This window comes from Solanum lycopersicum, chromosome 10 (genome assembly GCF_036512215.1).
Source record: "Solanum lycopersicum chromosome 10, SLM_r2.1".
NCBI classification, from domain to species: Eukaryota; Viridiplantae; Streptophyta; class Magnoliopsida; order Solanales; family Solanaceae; genus Solanum; species Solanum lycopersicum.
Window position 1 is genome coordinate 2,588,450 of NC_090809.1, and position 24,345 is coordinate 2,612,794.

Consider the following 24,345-nt stretch of genomic DNA (forward strand, 5'->3'; position numbering starts at 1 on the left):
AATCAAAAGTTTTTCTTTATTTTTTTGAAGTTCGTAATAAGTCAAAATAGAACAAATAAATTAAAATGAAGTAATAAGTTGGACATAAGTTCATGTGTAGATTAATGTTATCACAGACAAAATTTGAAGTTTATGAATATTAATGATTAAATCCATAAAACTTAATTAAACAATGAATTGATCTTTACTTGTACAAATATTAGGCTACCAGTATGATATTACTCAAAGTTTTATAAACCTTTGACTTTTGAATGCCTCAAGTAGAAAGATTTTATCCTTTCAAGTGCTTCTTCAAGAATGGCTGGCTCCATGGCAAAAGTTAACCTCAACCAATTCTTTAGTCCCACAATCTTTCCTGTAACATTTACAAACATTTCAGTAAAACTCGAAAAGGAAAATCGATCAATTTTAATGGGGGCAGAGAGATGATGGATGTGAAATAAATCAAACCATAACCGAAAACCTTAACACAACGAATGAAATAAACCAAGACCTAAGGCCTTTAGTGTGAAAGGCTCAGTTAAGACGCGCTCAAGTCCTGAAGCTCAAGGGGGGCGTTCGGTGTAGGCAAGATAAGGTGTGCACCTCATTGACCATAGACCTTTTGCTGAATCACAAAGTACTAAACAATGGATATAATAGGCAAAGGAATATAAAGAAAGCATTATGGTGTTTACTGGAAGCGACTTCTCTACCTATGACGTAGGGGTAAGGTCCTGAGTACGCTCTACCTTCCCCAGACTCACTTTGTGTGTGAGTTTGACACTTTGACTACACTGGATATATATTGTTGTTGTAAACAAATCATGATGAATAAAGTTGCTACTTTTTTTCTTGCATTACATATGTATATTTACTTTTTCTGAGTTGCGCCTTTTTATACTAAAGTCCACTGACCTGTAGCGCTTTTTAAAGCTTTTCGCCTTTGACAACACTCCCTATGACAAGTATTTGGCTGGACAAGAAAAAAGTAACAGAGCTTTCTTAATCTTCTTGACATTATATAATTCAAGAGTGAGCATAAATATCAACCAGGTTTAAGCCTTGGGTATGGAATTGCCTTTGTAATGGAGTGCTTTACCGCAATGAGGGACTTTCCCATGCCAGTTTAAATTTACTAGGTCAAATGCGGATACTAGACACCAGGTGAGAAATTTAAAAAAGAAGAAGACTGGTTTAGATTCATTCTTGAGAAACCATGAGATGTTTTACCTGGCAGAATGAGAACTGATTCTTCATGAGCTAACTTAGTGCAGAAATCCATATCATCATTTATGTCTTCCAGCAATGAGAGGTTCAATTTAATCTACAAGGCATCAAAAGTAAGGTATTGAAGATCTTCAGCATTAGATTTAGAGGACCAAAATCGAAGTGTTTGTTAAGTCCTCACCATCATGGACATAGCTCCTTCTGGCTTGTCCGGGCAGATAAAGCAAGGTATCTCCTGAACTTTGGAATAAAATGCATCGACCGCTTCCTTTAGTACATTGTTGATGTGTGAAAAAAATTCCTTGGTCGTTTTCTCGAGGATGTGAGGTACTGCTCCCTGTACATTGTCAAACACGCCCAATCAGAACTTCTTTACCACATAATGAGATGTGATCATTCCCTTTAGAGGATCTAAACCGGTAAGCATAAGCAAAAGCTATAGCTTCTTTTCCATAGTTTATTGTTATATAGACTTAATTATGTGTATGACCGTTTTGATCATAGGAAAATCAAAATGACGTACATCAATACCTGAACAATAGTTGCAGGATTAGCACTGTATTCAAGATAATTTTGAAGGCATTCAGCAATCTGAAAAGCAAAAACAACAGAAGATTCAATCACATGAAGGAATTGACATGCTCGAGATGCTCAAGCTTAATCTGCAGGCAAATGTTCTTTTAACTTCATTAGATATCTATACAGGTGATTACACAACTTTATCAGTTTTAAGCGTTGCATAGATCTACATATTTCCCAATTGGCGAACTGCAGTAATTTAGCATTTTGTTCTTCTCCAATTCTAACAGAGCAAAGAGAAGAAATAAAGAGAACAAAATGATATGATACAAACCCCGGACTTCTTAAGGACACCACTAGGATCAATTGTTGCTATCCAACCAAGCCGCCAACCAGGAACAACCCATCTTTTTGATATTGACCCGAGAGTTAAAATTGGAGTTATTGATCCAAATACTCCCATTGGTACAAAAGGCTTGCTACCAAAACATAGGTGGCTATAGACTTCATCTGCAATCACAAGGATTCCTAGCTTTTTTGCTGTCTCCGCAATCTCCATTGTGAAAATAAACAACGGACAAAATTAGGCCAATGAGATTTGTTATATGAACTATGAGATTTAAGAGAGTAACAGTAGTCATCAATATCGAGGTCAATCCTACCTCTTGCAAGTGTTCAGACGTAAAAACATTTCCACAAGGATTTCCAGGATTAATGATGACTATGGCAATGGTGTGATCATCAACGAGCGCTTCTACGCTTTCAAGATCAACCTTCCAGCCCTTTTCTGGGAGAAGGTCAAAATGGCGGACCTCAAGATTACTACATGCAGCACGAGCATCATAAAATGGATATCCTGGTTTAGGGAACAATATGTTGGCACCGGGGCGAGCAAGGACTGACATGACAACTTCAATCGCTTGATTAGCACCAGGTGTGAGGAAAACATCATCCGGTGATACATGGTGAGGAAGATCATGAGAGAGATATTCCGCGATTGACCTATCACAGCAGATGAAAAAATGGGCATCTATCAGAGTATGTCTTTGGCATCAACAAATAGCTTTGTTTCTTAACATTAGAAAGAAACTTGATGAGACCTAATCATCCGCATTCATGATGATTACGCCAAAATAAATGACAAGAAGTCTACAATAAGACTACAAGAAAAATTCTACTCAAGCTAACTTCTCCTTCAGTCTTTTGAAGAAATTGCTTCCTTAGACTTATAATGTGATTATCATTATAACTCGTAATAACCATGAATATTATGTAAAAGGGAAACGTGTTTGAGGTAATTTGAGCTTAAAAATGTATACTTTATGCAGACATTGCAAGTAAAAACTCATTTGATAGCACGAAAGTCTCCATCAAGATAATGAAGAGACAATGTTCAAAACGACTAAAACCAGATAGGCAACCAGAAGAGACATATGAGAAAGGAATAAAATATTAAAAGAATCAACTAGCTACAAAATTGCAATGTGATAAATCACTCTTCAAAAAAGTAGATAAGCTTGTCTATCCGACAACAACAATATACCTAGCGTAATCCCACGAGTGGGGTTTGGGAGGTAGAGTAATTGTTTCCGATAAACCTTCTGCTCAAGAAAAAACATAGTAACAAAAGAATACATGAAAAAGATAAAATAACACAAGTGAAGAAACCACGACAAAGAAACTAAAGATAGCATAACAAAGCATTCAAGCAACAGTATCTACAACAAAATAATCCTATAATCGAGGTACAAGAAATACCGAATAGTAATAGAAATCGACGTATAAAGAAACTACAATAATAATGCTACAACTACTGGTATAAGCTTATATATCCACACAAGAAAAATTTCTACACCAACCATCAAAATTATCAACAACCCATTATCCTACAAGTGCAAGTTTACCTACTTGCCCAATAAAGACAAATTTTAAATGCAGTAATATCAATCAGATAAATACCAAAAAAGGAACAAGCTTTTACATCCACTCAAAAGAATATCTCCGCACCACCCATCAAAATACCGATCAGTTGGAATCTCGAGAGGATAGAATATACACACACCTTACCCCTCCCTACCTTCGTGGTGGTGGAGACGATGTTTTCAATAGATGTTCAGCCTAATACACATTACCCAAAAAAATGCTAGAAAGCAAAATAACGATACTAAAGTGGCAAGATTAACACATCCAATAAAGCAACAAGTAACAATAGATAACAACAACATACATATTAGTAGCCCCACAAAAAATGGTGCATCGAGGATAAAGTATACGCAAACCTTATATAGGTTAAACCATCAACTCACCAAAAAAAAAGGTCCAAAAGCAATCAAATATATTAATAAACTACAAATTTTGAACTTCAATGTGATAAAATCAGAAAGAAAAAAACAAAAAAGAAACAAGCTTTTTAAACCCATGCAAGATCAAAAATTGAAAACTTTACGGTAACAAATTAAATAACCCCCAAAAAGCTTTACCTCCTTGCTGGATAAATTCCAGCAGCAGGAGCATAACCATTGAACTTGGCAGATCTAACAGCACCAAAAATGGCATCTTCCGCTACCGGAGAAGTTCGAAAACAGGGGATTGAAGATGGGTCACCTCGACCCAGATGAATCATTACTCTTTCATCGTCTTCTTTGAGATTTTCCATTATTGTTTCAAGTACTGATCGAATTGAGAACAAAGATTTCTCCTTCGAATCGCCATTGTTGAAACCCCATTTGCTCAATTTGTTCTCCATTTTTTTTTTCTTCAAATTATTACTAATGAGGGGCATGCACGTTTATTCAAATGAAAAAATAGTATCATTTCACGTGACTATGAATGCATTGGTCGTTCGGTTCGATTTTAAAGTTTATTGATTTGATTTATTGGTTAGGTTCGATTTTAAAGTTTATTAATTTGATTTATTGGTTATTAGTTTGTAAAAATATTTTAGAGCTACTAAGATATTGACTTATTCGTTTTTTATTGTTATCGATTTAATTATGGATTTAACTGTTAAAATTTGACACAAAATAAATATTAAATATTTAAATAAACCATGAACACGAGTTCACAAGTTAGGTCATGCTCAAAAACAAACACTTTTACGTTGCAGAATAACCAAGTGTTTAAGACAACTAAAAATAAAAATAGAAAATCTAACTCTAAGTTACAGATTTTATATACAAAATAGTATATATATAATTATTTAATCTACTATTTGATTGTCGGTTACCCCGTTAAGAAAAAATATCAACCATTAAGAAGCGATAATCCAATAAAAAAATCTGTTATCAAAACAGCTAAATTAATAACCTAATACTAATAAATAAATTACTTTTTTCAATTCGAATTATCAATTTTGAACAACCCTACTATGAAAGTGACGGAATCAGTACTTTTACTCGTAATTTCTACGAGGATAATGCCTTTCACACGTGGCTCCAATTCACTTTTTTTTTACTTATATTATCATCTTATTAAAAAAGTTAATTAAATTAAATTGAGTTTGATTAAATTAATATTTAGAATTAAAAATTTTAAAATTTACATTATTGTACTATAGTTGATAAGAAAGTATAATCACATAAATTTATATTCCTAAAAATTTTCTAAATGAGACGAAATTTATATTAGCAATTGTGAAATTTTGAGTTTTTTTAATTAAAAGGAAAACAAAGATTCGTTACAAACATAAAAACCTTTGAGTTTAATAATTGATTTAAATTGTGAAGAACTACGTGTAAAGAATTTTTATTTTTTTAAAAAAAAAAGAAACAACCTTTTTTAATTGGATTTTAAAAAAGTAAAACTAGCTCGGATACATTAAAAACTAGTTCTAATACATAACATGTAATTCAAATACATTAAATATTAACTCAGATATATTAAAAAATAAGATATTTTGGAGATTTTTTAAGTAATAGGTGATAATAGAAAATAATTGAAACAAAATGTATGTAATAGGCTTATCAAGTCCTATTACGATACATATGGAGTATAATTTTTTATATGTATAACTACCACCCAAATAAACTGATAATTAATTTTTTTCTGATGGTATAATGACAATTAAATTGGCATTTTATACCTAGATTAGCAAGATTCCCCTGACTAATAATCACGTTGTTAAAGATTGGGTTTCCTTTGTTCAAAGCAAAAAAAAAAAACATAATTAATCTAATTGAAATCCAAAAAATGTGATACTAATTTTAATATTTGTAGATATTAAAATTATAAAGAATTGGCATTATAAAGTTGAATTGTATCAATCATGTTTTTATTTAAATAATTTGGATTGTAATTATTCTATTATATTGCTTATAAAAATTGTGATTATCTTGTATCATAATTCGTAATTAGAACTTTGTTTAAAGTTTTAGCAATCTTTTCATGATCAATCACAAAAAGAAAATGGGAATTGGGAATTAGTATTCATGGATTTGGGGGGCCATTTTTTTTTTTAATAAATTAGTTGTTTATCCATACATATTTTCTTATAATATAATATAATTACATAATATCTAAAACATGAAAAAAAAAAAAAAAGAAGCAATATTTTGCATCACCGCTAAATGTTTCCTTACTAAACACTGCAAAAAAAAAAATGAGAGAGAAAAAAAAAGTTAGTATTAGTATTACATTCCGGAGCCTAAAAGTATAAAATATTAACAAAAATTCTAAAACGGTATATGAATTTTTATTTAAACTAAAAGGACAAAATCGCTAGAAGAGGAGCGATTTCTGTCGTCGGAAAAAATTTGATAAAGGCAGCGATTTCTAAAATATATTTTTTTTAATGATTTTTTAATAAATTGCTCCCTAAGCAGCGATTTCCTTAATTTTTTATTTAAAATTTAAAAAAAAATCGCTCCCTAAGCAGCAATTTGTCTCCAATATTTTTTATATTTTTTTAAAATCAATTTTTTAGAAAAATTTTGATTGATACTTATTTTAAAAATCATTACAAAAAAGTTATTTTGGAATAAGTGGTAGAAATTTTAAAATTAAAATTTCTTTAAAAAATTTAAAATTTAATTTTAAAAATTGGAAAAAAAAGTTTTAAAAAATTGATTGGAAAAAATAAAAAAAACAATTTGGAGACAAATTGCTTAGTTTGTTTTTAAAAAATAAATAATTTAAAAAATTAAAGAAATCACTGATTAGGTAGCAATTTATTAAAAAATCATTAACAAAAATTTGTTTTGAAAATCGCTTACTTTTTCCAGCGAGCGAAATCGCTGCCCTTCCAGCGATTTTGCCCTTTTGGTTAAAATATATATTCATATACCGTTTTAGAATTTTTTTTAACATTTTATATTCTTTAAGTTCCGAACTCATTACATTCCCAAAGAAATATGAAAAAATTATACTTACATTTTAATTTATATGAAAATATTTCCTTAAAAATAAAATGAATGACATGTTTATTTTGATGAAACTTATATAACCACATATGTTTAAGGATGTGTTTGGCATCACTGAAAATATATTTTGGAAAAAATAAGTGATTTTGTTACTCATGATGATTAGTATATAAATAAAAGATACCATAAATTTTAGAAATCTTTATTTTCTTCTTATATTTTGAATCTAACTAAATTAAGTCACGTAAATTTAAAAAGAGAAAGTATATACTAACATATAGTATAAAATTTAGAGGGAGGAGAGAGATAATCATGAGATAACGTACTTTGTGCAATCCATATGCTCAGAGATGGGAAAACTACGATGAATATGACATTTTTTATCAAGATCTTCGATCCTTGAAGCAAGATAAGGAGGATGAGGTTGACTAAACGTATCACAGAACACTTCAATACAATAACAATATCTCCGCGTCCCTCTCTCCTCCTGTCCTACCTTTTCGTTCATTATATGTAAGTTGTTGCAACACACAGGCGTTGGATCATCTTCATTTCCATCGACAAATTCTTGACAATACGCAAAGTAATTAATCACGTCATGACACGTCACATTCTGAGGCGTGAAGTCCAATATTGACGTGGCAGCACCTGGCAGTGGAATTTCCACTGCCATGACTATGACCATAAGAAATACAATTGCTTGATTTTTGATTGCCATATAATTTTTTTTAAAAAAATTTATTAGTGGTTCTAATTATGGTCACTAATGGAACTATATATAATCTATAAGTACAGTTATTAGTTCAATTATCATTCAGTTTAGGTGAGTAAATATTTAATGCATAATAAATGAAAAATTGTTTTTATTAGTTTTAGTCTTCCTTTTTTATTGGAATCTGTTGCAAAAATAACTTTTTTTCTTTCTTTCATAGGAAGAAATTTTCTATTTAAGTAAAAAATCAAATGAGGTTACTGGAATTCTCTTACGAAATTTAAGAAATTAAAAAAGGTTAAATATATTAAAATATATTTTAGCAAGAGTTTGTTGGGAGGTTAAAAGCGTTTATTTTGAAAAAAACTCATAAATTATATGTTTGACAGATGTTTAAAATTGCTTTTAAATGGAAGCAGAAATAATTTTTCTCCCGTTGAAAAGAAGTTAATTTTTTTTTAAAAAAGTAAATAGAAAATTAATTTTTTAAAACTAAAATATCTCTTATACATATACATATTTATCAATATATTCATTATTAATTAATCAACATATGTCATAAGTTTGGTTAATTTTTATTCAAAAAAGGGAAAAGGATCTGATATACCCCTAAAAGGATCTGATATACCCCTCAACTTTGTCATTTGAAGCTGATATACCTCTCGTTATGAAAGTGACTCATATATGTCCTTACCGTTATACAAACGGATTACATATAGCCCTGCCGTTACAAAATGGCTCGCATATACCCTTCATTAATTTAGCGGAAGTTAAAAAAAATAATTATATTTATTACTTTTAATTTTTTTTTAAAAAATATTTAGGGGTATATATGATTCTTTAATCAAAGTTCAAGGTATATTTTATTTTTTTCATACATAAATTATTTTTTAATTATTTTATTATAATTATTTGAATTTTTTATTCTTATTTTATTTTTTTCTTTCGTTCGTTAGTTTATAGAAAAAAATTTAAACTATTTTTTTTTGTCTATATTGTAATTTGATTTTTGTATTCTAAGAAAAAATTTTGTCATCTACAATAAGTTTTACAAAAACCTTAGTGAAACATAAATAAATTTGATTATCAAAATAATAATTTTAAATTAGTCATTGAAACAAAAAAATCAAAAAAAAATGATTGACGAGGATTAAATTTATTCATATGGGATTATTTTTTTAGAAAAAAATAATAAAAAATCAGATCAAAATTATTTTTTCATTTCCGTTAGAGGAAAAGGGTATATGTGAACCATTTGTTAATAAGTAGGGGTATATATGAGTCACAATGAAACAAGGAATATATCAACTCTAAATGACAAAGTTGAGAGGTATATCAGACTCTTTTCCATTCAAAAAATTTTATCTTTTATTTTTATATAATAATTCTATCATGTTATTACTTAATAAGTTATTGAGATATTCATAAATAAATTAAGACATCAAATATTATAGTAAAGTCCATTCGCTCATTAAATATATTGTGATGAGATTAAACTCATCATACATAAAAGAGAAAAAACATTATTAACAATGTTCGAATTATAAAGAAAATTTACGAGAGAAGAATTAAGGGAATATTCAATATCATCTTATATTCGAGAAATGTACTACTTTACCCTAGTATCATAAAGTGAATTTTAATAGAGAAAAATCAAGGGATCAAAATATGTAAATATTATATATTCACAATTTTAATGGATAATTAATTATTTTTTTTATAGATTTTGTAATTACAATATGTTTTCTTTATTTGAGGAAATTTCTTTGTAAAAAATAGTCTGTGAGTGATTGATAAATTTTTATTGATAATCACACGCAGTATAGCTCTGGAGATTAGTTAATAAACTGATTTTCATAAAGTAAAACATGACAAGTAAAATTGAACATGTAAAATAATATGTTTAAAAAAATGGGTCAGAATCTCCTGCGGAAATGATTTGGAAGACCCAAAATCAAAAATAGTGGTATTCTTTGTCATTTTTGCTGAGCAATTTTCCTAACGAGATATATTATTTTAGAGGCAACAAAATAATAGGATCTTGTGATTTTGATTAGTTTTATATTAGTTTTGGGTAAGAAGACATTTAATTTGAAGTTTTGTGTTAATTTTTTATTTATTAAAAGGTTAAATTATTTAAAAACTTCTTTTATTAAAAAAAATAAAATAATGATATGATATCAAATAAGTGAGAAGTATAAAAAATTGAGTTGTTTTTCAATGATAAGATTTGAAAAATATCTTCCTCTTGCCATGGACCTTAAATAATTAAGAGTTTAGACTTTGATTATAACATTAATAGTTATTTATTTTTATTCGAATAACTTATCCTAATATAAACATTAGTTACAATTTTTATAAACTCGAAAAATATTATTTTATATTAGGACATAAATCTCCCTTCTACTAGCCGTTATACAGTAGTGCACATTCCAAAAGTCACTTAAGCTCTTTCTTTTTCAAAAATTCGACCGTTACATTCAAAATCTCTAAGTAAATCCCAAATTGCTACTCTGTTCTTATCATTTTTGGGAAGACACAGAGAAGAATCAATCAATTTTTCCTTTTTTTTTTCTCTCGCAAAATCGCGAGTACAGAGGAAAACGATTCGCATCATTTTGTTGCAGAGATATTGTGAAAGTGGAAGAAAATGGCGGATTTGAAGTCAGTTGTTATGGATGACGATTATGAGTTCTCGGCACCGAGATTCTATGACTTCATCAATGGAGAGACTGATGAGGATAAGCGGAATGCTGAATTATGGTTCGAGATTTCAATTAGCTACGCTCCTTCTCGTAAGTCTGTCTACTTTGAATTTTATTGCTTTTAATGCTTTCAAGTTTCAATGAATTGTGATTTTTGGGGTTTTCACACTTTTTTTTCGGGTTTGGTAGATGGATTAGTGTGTATATTTTCCCAATTAACGTAGTTTTGTATTTTGATCATAATTTCAAAATTTTAGGTTTATAATTTTGAATGATACAGAAAAAGAGTTTCATAAGAGTAATTTGGATTGATGGAGCCGAAACTTGAATGGAGATTATAAGATTTTAGTTCATTTGTGGGATATTTTGTTTAATTTTAAGGGAGTGTGGGTGTATCATTCATTTTATATGATCAATGTAGATTGATAACCATCTGTGTTGCTGTTGTTGAGTGCAATTCTAGAAAAAAAGTATCAATTGCAATATGAGGTTGATGTTTGGTTATCTCTGTGTTGGCTTATGCAGCATTTATGCCAGAAATAAGACTTTTCTTCCCATTGTTTTTATAGCCTTATGGTTAGGGAGAGGGAGAGGGGGAGGGGGAGGGAATGAGTCAACAACTAAGTCATTGCGGTGGAAGAGTCACGATGACAACTTTGAAGTACAATTTCCATAGAGTAGCGGTAGAATGCTTCGTGAGTGACCTAAATAGGCGAGACCAGTATTGTAAGTGGTAGAGTGAAGTTGCTGCCACGATCCGCTGAGATTTAGCTCTTTGTTGCTCTAATTCATCCTTCTCCCTTCAATCCAATCAATTTTTATCTATTTTGAAAGGAAGTTTATGTATTACTTCTTTGAGAATTGGCTAGAGTGTAGAGATTCACTTTAGCATGGGTTCCAAACTTACCTCCAAATTCAAGTTGTTCCACGCCCTGAGTTGATCCGTTGTACATCTGAGTGGAATACATAGCTGGCCCTGTCCAGCTTCCATCGTGTCAATTTTAAGAATTCTTTGACCCTCTTTTCAAATAGTAATACTTGTTCAGTACCAGTGTCTCACCCGCATTAAGCCTTGGACACAATTGGTTGCCTGATTTTGGCAGCATTCCCATACTACCCTTTACAAACATGACCAGAGAATGAGTTGTTCAACTCCTATATGAACAGAAATTTACTACTTTGAGACCTTAGACATGTAACCAGAGATGAACATGGAGAAATATTTGCCTTGCTTCATCTGTCAGATGATTTCTTTTTGTTGGCTTATGCAGCATTTATGCCAGAAATAAGACTTTCTTCCCATTGTTTTTATAGCCTTATGGTTAGGGAGAGGAGAGGGGGAGGGGGGGGAGGGAATGAGTCAACAGCTAAGTCAATGCGGTGGAAGAGTCACGATGACAACTTTGAAGTACAATTTCCATAGAGTAGCGGTAGAATGCTTCGTGAGTGACTTAAATAGGCGAGACAAGTATTGTAAGTGGTAGAGTGAAGTTGCTGCCACGATCCACTGAGATTTAGCTCTTTGTTGCTCTAATTCATCCTTCTCCCTCCAATCCAATCAATTTTTATCTATTTTGAAAGGAAGTTTATGTATTACTTCTTTGAGAATTGGCTAGCGTGTAGAGATTCACTTTAGCATGGGTTCCAAACTTACCTCCAAATCCAAGTTGTTCCACGCCCTGAGTTGATCCGTTGTACATCTGAGCGGAATACATAGCCGGCCCTGTCCTGCTTCCCTCGTGTCAAATTCAAGAATTCTTTGACCCTCTTTTCAAATAGTAATACTTGTTCGGTATCAGTGTCTCACCAGCATTAAGCCTTGGACATAATTGATTACCTGATTATGGCAGCATTCTCATACAACCCTTTACAAACATGACCAGAAAATGAGTTTTCAACTCCTATATACTTGTTCAGTATCAGTGTCTCAGCAGCATTAAGCCTTGGACATAATTGATTGCCTGATTTTGGCAGCATTCTCATACAACCCTTTACAAACATGACCAGAAAATGAGTTTTCAACTCCTATATGAACAGAAATTTACTACTTTGAGACCTTAGACATGCAACCAGAGATGACATGAAGAAATATTTGCCTTGCTTCATCTGTCAGATGATTCCTTTTCTATTTCAAGACATTGCAAAATTGATGAAGAAATTCTGATTGGCTATTTCTTTTTTGTCTTCGGCAGCTTTTATGCAAAGAATCAAGAAGAGTGGTAGAACAATTCAACTTGAGAGCCTATGCGATTTTACGAAAGACGAAGAATTGCAGGACAATGCAAGGTCTACTGATTAAGATGAATTTGACGCGAATTCATATTCCTTTCATTTGACATCACGTTCCTACTCAAAATGTACTGATTGTTCATTGTTTATCTGAAACAGGCCTGTGGCTGGGCCCTCTTCTTCTGTAAGTAGGGAAGAGGTAAGGTCAAATGGAATTGAAGAACCTGCAGCTGTGCTCACGTCTTCTGGAAGTAAGGAAGAGGTAAAGCCAAATGAGATTAAAGAACGGGCAGCTGAGCCCGCTTCTTCTGGAAGTAAGGTAGAGCTAATGCCAAATGAGATAAAAGAACGCGCAGCTGAGCCCGCTTCTTCTGGAAGTAAGGTAGAGGTAATGCCAAATGGGACTGAAGAACACGCAGCTGAGCCCGCTTCTTCTGGAAGTAAGGTAGCTGTAATGCGGAATGAGATTGAAGAGCCTGCAGCTGAGCTTGCTTCTTCTGGAAGTAAGGTAGAGGTTATGCCAAAAGAGATTACCGAAGAATCTGGTAGCAGTCTTGCTAATCTGGTATGTATCCACATCTTGCAGAAAGCACAGCACTTTTATCACTATTTCTGGGATCTATTTCTCAATTTGGTTTTATTTACTAGCAGGAATCTGTACAGCAGCAGTCAAATGTGGAAGGTTGGTTATACTGAAGGCGTTATCATTTGGCTTTGTCACTTGTATTCCCCTCCCCCCGCGTCAGCTGATAATGCATCTAATAATGCCCTTTTTTGTGACAGAAATTAGCACCCCTGCACCACCGATGATATCTCAGAAGAGTGACGAGAAGACTGATTCCAAGAAGCGACAGACGGCTAAAAAGATTGCCAGCATTATTAGAAACCCTTCAGCATTAAAGTCAAAAGCTCACCTGCAACAGTCACAGTTGAAGAAGAAGAGTAGTAATCCAGCTAGTGTCAGAAAGTAAGTTAATGGTTTTAGCTTCTTAGCGCTGATTTTTTTTGTTTGGTCATTCCAAAAAAGTTTGCTCTGATAGAAATAACGAATTGCTTTTGATGTGTAGGCAAACAATAGCGAAAAGTGCTGTTGGAGCACATAATCTTTCCCAAGAAAACCAAGCTATAAAAAGACAGAAACTAGAAGGCGGAAAATCCAGACAGGTGAATTTATCTTTCAGATCTTATTCGGGACATACATAATATTTCTTTTTTTAGCTGACCGTGCTTCTTCTTTCCTCCGAACATGGTAGATTCTCAATGTCAAACCCCAGAATCTGCCTCACAAAATCAAAGTTGGGATTGCTAGCAGCAATTCCACCTTGTTCTCTTCGACTGCCGAAGTTCATAAACAGGATAGAAAGGTTTGCAAGACGACATTTTCCTTCACTTGCATTTTGGAATCTTCACAAATTTGGGTGTTGTGATTCTAACTTAACTTTGTTTCTCCTCTTAAGATGTATGTTCGGGAACCAGTTGCCCCATTCGTTTCGATAGCAGAAATGATGAAAAAGTTCCAATCTAGCACCAGGGAGATGTCACTGCCTCGCATGAGCAGTTCTACTACACATGTAAAGTCACTGGAGCTTTACTTGAATATTAACTAGCTTTTTCCTCTTACACTTCTTCTAAAGTATAATCATTTCCAGGATGATCCAGCTGGACAGATGCAGAGGAAGCATAAGCTCATATTGACCAGGCCTAAAGAACCTGAATTTGTAACAGCTCAACGTGTTCGTCCAACAAGAGTCAAGAGCTCAGCTGAGCAAGAGGAAGAAATGATGGCCAAAATTCCAAAGTTTAAGGCTCGCCCGTTGAACAAAAAGGTACCTCATGTTAGACATTTGTTCACCCCTTTCGCGATTTTTAACTGCATCTTTTGATCTTACCTTCCAATTTTATCTTGAATATTTTGCAACAGATATTGGAAGTTCCAACTCTACAACTTTCGCGATTTTTAACTGCGTCTTTTGATCTTACCTTCCAATTTTATCTTCAATATTTTGCAACAGATATTGGAAGTTCCAACTCTACCAACTTTACCGAAGAGTATACCTCAACTTCCAGAATTTAAGGTATCATATAGATTGCCAAAGTCATAATTTTCAGCGTAAATTCGATATTAATTTTGTATCTTACTTCTGCAGGAATTTCATTTGCAAACTATGGCACGAGCAAATCAAAATGCGGAAACATCAACAGTTGCATCGATAGAATCTACTCAGGTACAGGGAGTGCTTCCTGTAATCACTTGATAAAAAACAAATTTATTTGTTTAAATTACTGAATATAGCAATTCATTCATCGCAGATTCATCAGTGGAAATCGTCGCATCTTACAGCCCCAAAGTCACCTGTTCTTAAAACATCACTAAGAGCTCGACCTCCAAGGATTAGAAGCTCCAAAGAAATGGAAAAGGAAGAACTCGAAAAAGTTCCCAAATTTAAGGCAAGGCCTTTGAATAAGAAGGTAATGATAGCCACCTACCGATCACTATACAGGAAAACTCTTGGTCTCTAGTTTTTCCCTTGTTGCTGACTTCCTCCTCAATTGTAGATTTTTGAAAGTAAAGGAGATTTGGGGATGTTCTGCAACACAAAGAGGCAGGTGACAGAGCCTCAAGAATTTCATTTTGCCACCGATGAACGAATTCCACCCCCAGCCAATGTAGCTGATATGCTGTTTGACAAGGTCTAACATTGTCATGTTTCTTACTATAATCTTACTATCCTTTCCTCATTTTCTTCTCATTGTATCTTTCTCTATGTTTCAGCTTTCCCTTAATTCTGAACCTCAAAATGACAAGACTATTCCTAGAAACACCACTCCAAATCCCTTCCATCTCTCCACTGAGGTATGCAGTTTTTATGTTCTTGTTTTTTTTCCTTTTTAGCTTAAAACAGTTCCTCATGGCTTGGGTTTCCATTGCATTCAGGAACGAGGGGCGGAGAAGGAGAGGAAATTGTTCACAGAAATTCTACATAAACAAATCGAGGAGGAGAGGTCCAGAATGCGCAAAGCAACTCCATATCCATACACCACTGATTATCCAGTGGTACTTAACCAATCTTTTCTTACCTCTACTCTAACGCATGGATCTTGTCCACAAACACATTCTTACGTTCGCCATTACCTTGTTTTGTCATGCCAGATTCCACCAAAGCCAGAACCTAAGCGGTGCACAAGACCAGAACCTTTCCGATTGGAGAGTCTTGTTAAGCATGAGCAGGAGACGTGGAAGCAAATGGAAGAAAGGCGAAGAATGGAGGAGGAAGAAGCAAAGATGAGGAATTTTAAGGCTCAACCAGTCTTGGCCGAGTAAGATATATAAAATAAAAGAATAAACTTTTCCATACTGTGTCATATTTTCAGTACCACCATGGGCTTATAATTTTTTGAACATTAATGCAGGGACCCTATTCCACTTCCTGAGAAAGTACGTAAACCCCTCACTGAAGTTCAGGACTTTAAACTGAATGTAGATCACCGTTCTCTTGATAGAGCTGAGTTCGATAAGAAGGTAATTTCATTCCCATCTTAGAATCAAACATATTTAGCTTTTGCTGCTAGTCATCCAATGCTCAGGTCACAAGTTTGTTCTGCAGATTAAGCAGAAAGAGGTGATGCATAAGAGGTATAGAGAAGAGGCAGAATCTGCAAGAATGGTAATGTACATCCTGATTTTGTGTTATTTGTTCTAATTTGGGATGAAATCGGATTAATTCTTATTTCGTTTATAACAAATGAGACTTGCATAAATTCTGTAACGCGTATGAGACTCCTTAGTCCTATATCTGCAAGATATGAGAGCATGGCATCCTAGTAATGGCACTAACATGACGAATGCTATGCTTAATTAATGACTTACATTAAGCTGATATGTGTAAACTTCTCTTAGTTTCTTTGTTATTTTCATTCATGGATTAGATGGAGGAAGAGAAAGCATTGAAACAACTGAGGAGAACTTTGGTCCCCCATGCAAGACCAGTGCCTAAATTTGATCATCCTTTTCTACCTCAGAAGTATGTACAGCAAGTTCGCGAAGTTTCTCTTCTTATTTTTTCTACATTCCTGTTTCTCTGCATATTCTAAAACTTTCACGCGTGACAGGTCTTCCAAACAAGTGACGAAACCAAGATCACCAAAGCTACAGATTGTTAAAAGAAAAGAAAGGAAGACAATGGCCTGCCCCTACGCGCCATCTTCTAGTGCTGCCTACCAAATGAGGTGATAGTACAACTATCAATTCAAAAATCGGAGAGCTAACTAGTTGTTCAAGAAGCCTTGAATTCCAGAGTGTGAGGAGAGAGGATACTGCTATGCTTTTTGGTTACTCCCAACTTAGAAGTTTGTTTTATGCTCCAAATTTATCTCATTGTTGTATTTGTAATGTCTGTAAAAATAGAGTAAATTGGAGGTACCTATATTCAGTCATTCATGAGTATTCAGTTCAGTTACTTTGCCTTCAATACACAATCCATAAAAGTCAATTTGTTGTTATATTTGAAGTTATAAATCCCACAGTCACCCATCATTTTTTCTACTGAAAATGTTCTTTTCTATTCTTCTTCACATAGACAATAGGGAAATTTCTCAGGTTAGTAGTATCTCTACTACACACACAAACACCTTTTACTGTGTGTAATTTTTTGTGTACAAACTATGGTCAAGGTGATTTTGAGTTCGAGTTCAGCACAATTCAATAACTTTTGTATTCCATGTGCGTAAATAATTTATTCAGAAACCAGTAAGCTAAAACTCGATCAAGTAAAACATAGTACAGTGAGACCTTCATAGCAACTTCGTTTATTACTACTTGAATGGTAACTAACATTTTTCTGGTTCATTGGAAGTTTTGGGAGATGTTGTAATATTTGTTCATTTTCGTTAATTTATAGGTAACTGCATCGATCGATCTCAAAAAAATGACGGATGGATATGTCAATGGAAAAGGAGGGGTATGAAGATCGCAGATTAAGGTAGAAAGTTAGTAGGTAACAGAGTTTTGTCTCGCTTTTCAGCGGGATTAGGCTTTTTGGGAGTGTGTTAGCATTCTGTCTGTCACAGTACTAGTCTTCCAAATGTAGCAAATTGATATTTGTTGTCTATTTTGTTTTAGTTACCACATTATTTCGCTTTTTTACCGTTCTTTTTTTTTTCTATACCGCTTTACTTATTACAACATGTTTTCTATATTATTGTATTTTTTTTTCCAAAGTATTTTGATTTGCTACACTTGAATTGAGGGTCTTTCGAAAATAATACCTCTACCTCCACAAAGTAAAAGTAAGGTCTGGGAACACACTTTCCTCGCCTGATCCCACTTGTGAAATTACATTGCGTATATTATTATTTGTATTTTCTATATTACTCGGAGTCTTCAAAATTACAGGAATGCATTTTGGATCCTCTAAAAATAGTGCATTTTTTATTTCCTTACTATTAACACTGCAGATTTGTTTTTTGCAGGCTTTGAATGTTTAATTTAGATAAAGAAAGGGATGGCTACTAGAAGTGGTTTGGAGAAAACGTCAACGGTTGCATGTTAGATTCTCTAAAAATAATGTATTTTTGGAGGATTCCGTTAGAGTCCCATATTGATTGGAAAATGAACGTTGCAATCTTCCTTTTATGTATTGATTTTTGAGATTGAGTCAGGTTCAAATGTCGTTTATATACTTATATGGGATCAGAGACACGTCTATCCCTGTTTGGGCTCTCATGCTCGGGTTGACATGAAGTAGTGTCTTGAAGTCTATCTAATGAGTTGAGAGTTAATTGGAATTTGAAATCAATTTCTCTGTTTGTCACACTCCACTCTTGAGATTATACAGAATATTTATTGTTGTTCTTGAATTTGATTTTTGAATTAAAAAAACTGGATTAGAGGTGTTTCGATTTTAACCTTTAAATATAAAAAAGATTTAGTAGAAAGAATTTCACTTGTATAGGCTCGTGTACCAGATAGGGAAAAAAAGAGTAGACAAACATGAAAGACTTCGGGTTTTTTGAGGTCAACTATCAAATTAATTAAATCTACGATAACATACCATAATTTATTTATTTTTTGAAAAAAACTAATGGCATCGTTTGGTTTTAAAATACATTGTACTAAAGGTTAGTTATTCTAATGTTATTTTTTGATTAACGGTTTGATTTGTTGTATCCTAAATAATATCTTAGATTTAAAAAATATTTATCTTTTCTTAATCCGTTAAAAGTAATAAATAAAAATAAAAATCTAATTTTGAAATAGGGAATCGATAAAAATGAATTGAAAAAATATTTTAATGTCTCGATATTAATTATTGATCTTTGATATAACTCAAAATCTACTCTTTTCACCAAACAACCCCTAAAGTTGACTTAAAAGAACTCAAAAGTCTTTCATTGCATTTTTGGGAAAAAAACATTTTAAAAAAATCTATAAAAAAAAATAGAATTCATAAAAATTCTTGCTTTTCCATATATTGAGCTTCAATTATTTTTTTTTTCTCATAAAAAGTTGCTTTTGGGAAAAAAAAAAAAAAACTCATTTCTAATACCAAACAACTGGTAAGTCTTCTGATTCTTCCATTCTTTTTAATTATAGTCTTTTAGGATATTTTTATTTGCAATTTTGGGATTAAAAGAAATAATCTGAGCTTCAGAGGTATAATGAAGGATAAAATTGAGCAATTTGGACCCTTTTCCCCCAAATTTAGAGGCCTTTGGCCATGAAAATTGTGAATATTTGAAAAAAAATAGTTTTTTTTGCAAGTGAAAATGATATTTTAAAATTGGAGTTGAATTTAGCTATGAATACAAATTTGGAGTTGTTTTTGATTTTTCTGGACTAATTTTTAGTGGAAAAAAGTGAATAGAGCTTTTTTTTCGTTGGCCAAACATATTTTTCGGAGTTCAACTTTGCGAAAAAGTTTTTAAAAAATGGTTTCAGAGAAATATTTCAAATTATTAAGAACCAAAATTTTCTTAGACTTTTGAGTCTTGTAAGTAGGAGAAATAATTATTGTTTTGGTATAGGAAGTATTGTCATGTTTTTTTTTTTACTCCATTTTTTCCTTTTCGTAATTACTTTGATTTGCTGCACTTGAGCGGAGAGTGGTTTGTAAACAACCTATTTACCTTCACGAGGTATGGGTAAATGATAAGGTCTGCGTACTGTCTATTCTCCTCAAACCCGACTTATGAAATTTCACTGGATATGTTGTTGTTGTAATTGGACTATTGATATGGGAAGTTAGTCATGTAGTTTTTAGATTTTCGAGGAAAACTTTTGAATTATAATAGCCAAAATCACAAGGTAAGGAAAAGGTCTGCGTATTATACTGAGTTTGTTGTTGTTGTTGTTGTCGTAGTATGTATATGCAAGTGTTGAATCTATTACTATGTATTTGTGTTCCTACAAATAGAATACATCTGTTTAAATGGTGCTCTAGCTGAAAATTGATTCTGGGCATCTTGCACTTTCAGATTTCTTCAGGGAGAGTGCACACTATTGAGAGAGATGGCTGATGCTGTTGTCGAATTTCTCTTGTTAAATTTGAAACAACTACTCCTTTATCATGTGGATTTGCTTTCAGGAGTTAAGGATGAAGTTGAGTCTCTTCACAGAGAGCTTAGTTTGATGAAAGCTTTTCTTAAGGACTCTCGAGAGAAGCGGAGTGAGTATGAATATGTCAGAGAGTTGGTAAGCCAAATCACTATTGTGGCTTATGAGGCAGAGGATATAATTGACACGTTCGTGACTAATGCAGCAATGCAAAAGGCTAGGAGCACTGTCAGGCGAGCCTTTCACGTATTTGATCACTCGTCAAAGCTTCGAAATGTTGCAAAGGAAATTGAATCGATTAAGGTGAAGGTGAAGGAGATTTATGACAAGAAGATGTTTGGGATTCAAAGCTTACACGGTGGAGAGTCTTCTCATAGAAGTCCACCACAAAAGAGAGTTCCGATGGTGGAAGAAGAAAATGTGGTGGGCTTTGATGACGAGGCTAGGAAAATAAGTAGTCGACTTACCAATGGGTCAGAGGAGTTAGAGATCATCTCGATTGTCGGGATGGGTGGCCTGGGAAAGACAACTTTAGCTAAAAAGGTTTATACTGATTCTTCCATTGAATTCCACTTCTATAACCGTGCATGGATTTATGTGTCTCAGCTGTATAGTAGAAAGGAGGTATTTCTTGGAATTTTAGATTCTTTAAGTCTCATCACAGATGAAATGTATAAAATGAACGATGAAAAATTGGCCGGAGAACTGTTTAGTCATTTAAGAAGCAAGAGATACCTTGTTGTCATTGATGATGTTTGGACAATGGAGGCTTGGGATGACCTCCAAATGGCTTTCCCAAAGACAGCTACCGGAAGCAGAATATTATTAACAACTCGAAACACAGAGGTCGCATTGCATGCTAACCCTGAAGGTCTCCCTCACCATTTACGATTTCTGACTCATGAAGAAAGTTGGGAGCTCCTCTCAAAGAAGGTTTTCCGCAAAGGAATCTGCCCCTTAGAGCTAGAAGATATTGGACTACAAATTGCCAAAAAATGCTATGGGCTACCGCTTGCAATTGTTGTAGTCTCAGGTCTTCTGTTAAAGAAAGAAAAAACACGTGACTGGTGGAAGAAAATTGCTAATGATGTTAGTTCATATGTTGCTAGGGATCCAAAGCAATGCATGGATGTTCTAGCACTGAGTTATAAGCATTTACCTGATCACTTGAAAGTGTGCTTCATCTATTTCGGAGTCTTCCCTGAAGACTTTGAAATTCCTGTGTGGAAATTACTCAGATTGTGGACTAGTGAAGGATTCGTACAGAAAATGGGGCAAGAATGCTTGGAGGATACAGCAGAAGAATATCTTGAGGATCTTGTTGACAGAAATCTAGTTTTAGTCGCGAAGAAGAGGGCCAGTGGGCGAATTAAGACTTGTCGCATTCATGATATGTTGCGAGATTTGAGTGTAAAAATGGGTTCTGAGGAGAAATTCCTGGAGGTGTTCAAAGAATCTGCTCAGAATCATTCTTTGAGCCCGATTTCCAAATATCATCGTCGTCTTTGCGTGCATTCACATTTTCTGGACTTCATAACTTCAAGGCCTTTTGGTCCAAATGTCCGTTCTTTCTTGTGTTTTGCCTCGGAAGAAATGGAATTGCTTCGTGAACATACATCTTTCCTCCATGAAGCATTTAGATTGGTACGGGTGTTGGACTTAAAGTATATCAATTTTCCAAGGTTTCCAACTGAGATAGTGCAGCTAGTTCATTTGAGGTATATAGCTCTTTCAGGAAATTTCAGGGTGCTTCCTGCATCAATCTCCAAACTTTGGAACCTTGAGACACTAATTGTCGGGACAAAGTCACGTGAGCTTGACATTCAAGTGGATATATGGAAAATGTCCCAATTCAAGCACTTGTACACCAGTGGGTTGAGCTGTTTACGTGGTCCTCCAGCCAAAACGCGGAAGGATAATGCGGATCCATTTGTAAGAAGAAACATCCAGACCATTTCCACCGTTTTGCCTGATTGTTGTAAAGAAAATATATTGGCACGAACTCCTGGTCTAAGGAAGTTAGGAATTCGTGGGAAGTTAGCTACACTTGTGGCTACAAATGGAGACTCAAGCTTGTTCGATAATCTTGCCAAATTGGACAACCTGGAGACTCTGAAGCTGCTTAATGACACATTTCCTCTCCCCCCATCCCAATGTCAAATACCCGGTCTTCCCCAATCGTACAAGTTCCCGCCAAACCTGAAGAAGCTGACTTTATCAGATACCTTCCTTGATTGGAGCCATATATCTACACTAGGTATGCTGCCAAATCTTGAAGTGCTGAAACTCAAAGACTATGCTTTTAAGGGAACACAGTGGGAACCGCTTGATGGAGGCTTCCGTCTGCTTCGGGTCTTGCATATTGGAAGGACGAATTTGGAACACTGGAATGCTTCAGGACATCACTTCCCTAGACTGCAACAAGTTTTCCTTAAACACTGCTCAAGCCTTAATGAAATCCCATTTGGTTTAGTGGAGGTGTCTTCCCTCCAGAATATTGAGCTCTTTTGGCCCACTCCCGCTGCTGCAGCATCTGCCAGGATTATTCAGCAGGAGAAACAAGAAGGAGATATCAAGGACAATGTGTTCAAGCTTGTCATCTATCCTCCAGATATTTAGTCACTAAATCGCGTCGACTTCTGAAGTTGCTAGCAAGAAGGTTAGTAGGCCTCGTCTTACTGATTTTGAAAAGTCAACCTGGTCATTTGGTTCATTTTCTGCATCAAACATGTTATGATAACTCTCTTTTATATCATTTTCATGCATCATGTTTGCAGGAGAAAATGATATAAATGGATGAAGCAAGTAAGCAAAGATAGCACAGTGGCGGAGATAGGATTTTATCCGCGGGGGTTCATCATCTACTGTATATACAGTGCACTTCCCCAATAAAATGGGTTTGGATGGATCCGTTCCATCCCTCTAGCTTTGCCCTGAGGATAGGTTGGCTTAAACTTACTAGTCATTGCTCTTATAAATATATTTTGTATTCTCCCTGTGTCCCATGTTTTTGATGATGCCATCAATATTCACAACAAGGTGTAAAACGAAAAAGAAAGAGGAAGAAAATAGTAAAACATCAGGAAATTTATAGGGACACTGCTGATGGACCTCCTTACCATATATATTTACAATCTGAAGATCATTTTCTTTCCTCACTTTGATGTAAAGGTTTAATTGTCCTTATTCCTTAACAACTTTGTGAATGTATCTTTTTCTCCCATCTTATATAGAGTGTGTTTGGAAATTATTGTATAATTACTAGGCTGTACATCTTATTAATTACACAGTATAGTACTCTATTTCAATTTAGGTGACATTATTTGACTAACCCTGAAAATTAAGTTTGTATGGAAGACTTTTGAACTTATTGTCTAAAAGAAGCTTTAGACATATGTATAACTAAAAATTCTTTCATTATAGGTAAAATGAGAATTTTAAAGTTGATTTATTTCTAAATATAGAAAGATGACATTCATATTGGGACAAACTAAAAATGATAGGATGCCACATGAATGAAGCTAGAGGGAGTAGTTACAAAGACATGGCTGTTTGTCATAATACAGTTACAGTGTAATTCCCAGGATCTCGTTTGGTTGTACAGGTGTAATTAGAGAAAATAACGTAAATAGTCCGTTATCTTTGGTAGTAGATTCAACATAGTCCCTTAAGTATCACTTGAGCAGTTTTGGTCCTTTAAGTTTGTCAAAAGTGAGCACTTTTGCTCTTCATCAGATATTTTACCAAACTCCAATTGATAAATTTAATTAGAACAGTGAAATGAGAAGTACTTAATGGGAACTCACATTTGGAAGTACGCCATTTGTAGTTTATGTTATTTTTGGTCCATTTCAATCAGAGTTTGATAAATATTTGATGGAAACCAAAAGTGCTCTCCGTTTGATAAACTTAAAAGGACTATTCTGACCCTACTACCAAAGATAAGGAACCTTTAATTTTCTTTTAGAAAAAAAGAAAGAAAACAATAAAGAAAAAGGAGAAAGACTTGCATAGTATTGCTCAAGTAAAAAATATGAGATATTTAATATTGTATGGCTAGAA

General features: G+C 33.7%; 3 protein-coding genes and 2 long non-coding RNA genes across 7 annotated transcripts; 3 read left to right on the forward strand and 2 right to left on the reverse strand.

Moving 5' to 3' along the window:
- Window positions 1–78: 78 nt before the first annotated feature.
- LOC101266674 (probable aminotransferase TAT2) lies at window positions 79–4,519 on the reverse strand. Of its 2 annotated transcripts, XM_010328782.4 has the most exons (8): window positions 4,209–4,519; window positions 2,391–2,730; window positions 2,063–2,281; window positions 1,741–1,800; window positions 1,391–1,546; window positions 1,213–1,306; window positions 898–955; window positions 79–355 (listed from the first exon to the last, which is right to left on the reverse strand). In XM_010328782.4, exons 1-7 carry the CDS (start codon window positions 4,508–4,510, stop codon window positions 939–941), a joined length of 1,188 nt encoding a protein of 395 aa, XP_010327084.1. In that variant the 5' UTR covers window positions 4,511–4,519; the 3' UTR covers window positions 79–355; window positions 898–938. The 2 variants fall into 2 exon arrangements, with proteins under 2 accessions (XP_010327084.1, XP_004248176.2); XM_004248128.5 differs by lacking the exon at window positions 898–955 and having other exon boundaries at window positions 4,209–4,517.
- Window positions 1,515–2,153, forward strand: LOC138339175 (uncharacterized). The gene is made up of 3 exons (XR_011212214.1): window positions 1,515–1,628; window positions 1,714–1,914; window positions 2,019–2,153. It is a non-coding gene; the product is annotated as an uncharacterized lncRNA (long non-coding RNA).
- Window positions 4,520–6,129: 1,610 nt separating the features above from the next.
- On the reverse strand, window positions 6,130–7,818 carry LOC109121342 (uncharacterized). Its single transcript, XR_011212227.1, has 2 exons — window positions 7,412–7,818; window positions 6,130–6,311 (listed from the first exon to the last, which is right to left on the reverse strand). It is a non-coding gene; the product is annotated as an uncharacterized lncRNA (long non-coding RNA).
- Window positions 7,819–10,219: 2,401 nt separating this feature from the next.
- On the forward strand, window positions 10,220–17,281 carry LOC101260876 (protein TPX2-like). Of its 2 annotated transcripts, none has more exons than XM_010328777.4 (20): window positions 10,220–10,592; window positions 12,695–12,788; window positions 12,891–13,296; window positions 13,380–13,413; window positions 13,515–13,698; window positions 13,799–13,895; window positions 13,985–14,095; window positions 14,189–14,302; window positions 14,381–14,557; window positions 14,744–14,806; window positions 14,879–14,956; window positions 15,042–15,200; window positions 15,288–15,422; window positions 15,505–15,585; window positions 15,667–15,786; window positions 15,883–16,049; window positions 16,143–16,251; window positions 16,337–16,396; window positions 16,659–16,753; window positions 16,842–17,281. In XM_010328777.4, exons 1-20 carry the CDS (start codon window positions 10,448–10,450, stop codon window positions 16,960–16,962), a joined length of 2,550 nt encoding a protein of 849 aa, XP_010327079.1. In that variant the 5' UTR covers window positions 10,220–10,447; the 3' UTR covers window positions 16,963–17,281. The 2 variants fall into 2 exon arrangements, with proteins under 2 accessions (XP_010327079.1, XP_010327080.1); XM_010328778.4 differs by having other exon boundaries at window positions 13,383–13,413.
- A 1,850-nt stretch (window positions 17,282–19,131) lies between these two features.
- Window positions 19,132–23,541, forward strand: LOC101266368 (putative late blight resistance protein homolog R1B-14). The gene is made up of 3 exons (XM_004248127.5): window positions 19,132–19,286; window positions 20,205–22,942; window positions 23,061–23,541. Exon 2 carries the CDS (start codon window positions 20,239–20,241, stop codon window positions 22,900–22,902), a length of 2,664 nt encoding a protein of 887 aa, XP_004248175.2. The 5' UTR covers window positions 19,132–19,286; window positions 20,205–20,238; the 3' UTR covers window positions 22,903–22,942; window positions 23,061–23,541.
- The last annotated feature ends 804 nt before the right edge of the window (window positions 23,542–24,345 follow it).

Excerpts from the sequence above, each read along its gene's own strand:
- LOC101266674 (XM_004248128.5), bottom strand. The coding sequence starts at position 4,510 with ATGCCCCTCATTAGTAATAATTTGAAGAAAAAAAAAATGGAGAACAAA. Across the intron at positions 2,731-4,208 it reads GGAATTTATCCAGCAAGGAG|GTCAATCGCGGAATATCTCT; the intron begins GTAAAGCTTTTT and ends CTGCTGTGATAG. Across the intron at positions 1,307-1,390 it reads AAGGAGCTATGTCCATGATG|ATTAAATTGAACCTCTCATT; the intron begins GTGAGGACTTAA and ends GATGCCTTGTAG.
- LOC101260876 (XM_010328777.4), top strand. The coding sequence starts at position 10,448 with ATGGCGGATTTGAAGTCAGTTGTTATGGATGACGATTATGAGTTCTCG. Across the intron at positions 13,297-13,379 it reads GTAGCAGTCTTGCTAATCTG|CAGGAATCTGTACAGCAGCA; the intron begins GTATGTATCCAC and ends TTTATTTACTAG. Across the intron at positions 16,754-16,841 it reads CATCCTTTTCTACCTCAGAA|GTCTTCCAAACAAGTGACGA; the intron begins GTATGTACAGCA and ends CACGCGTGACAG.
- LOC101266368 (XM_004248127.5), top strand. The coding sequence starts at position 20,239 with ATGGCTGATGCTGTTGTCGAATTTCTCTTGTTAAATTTGAAACAACTA.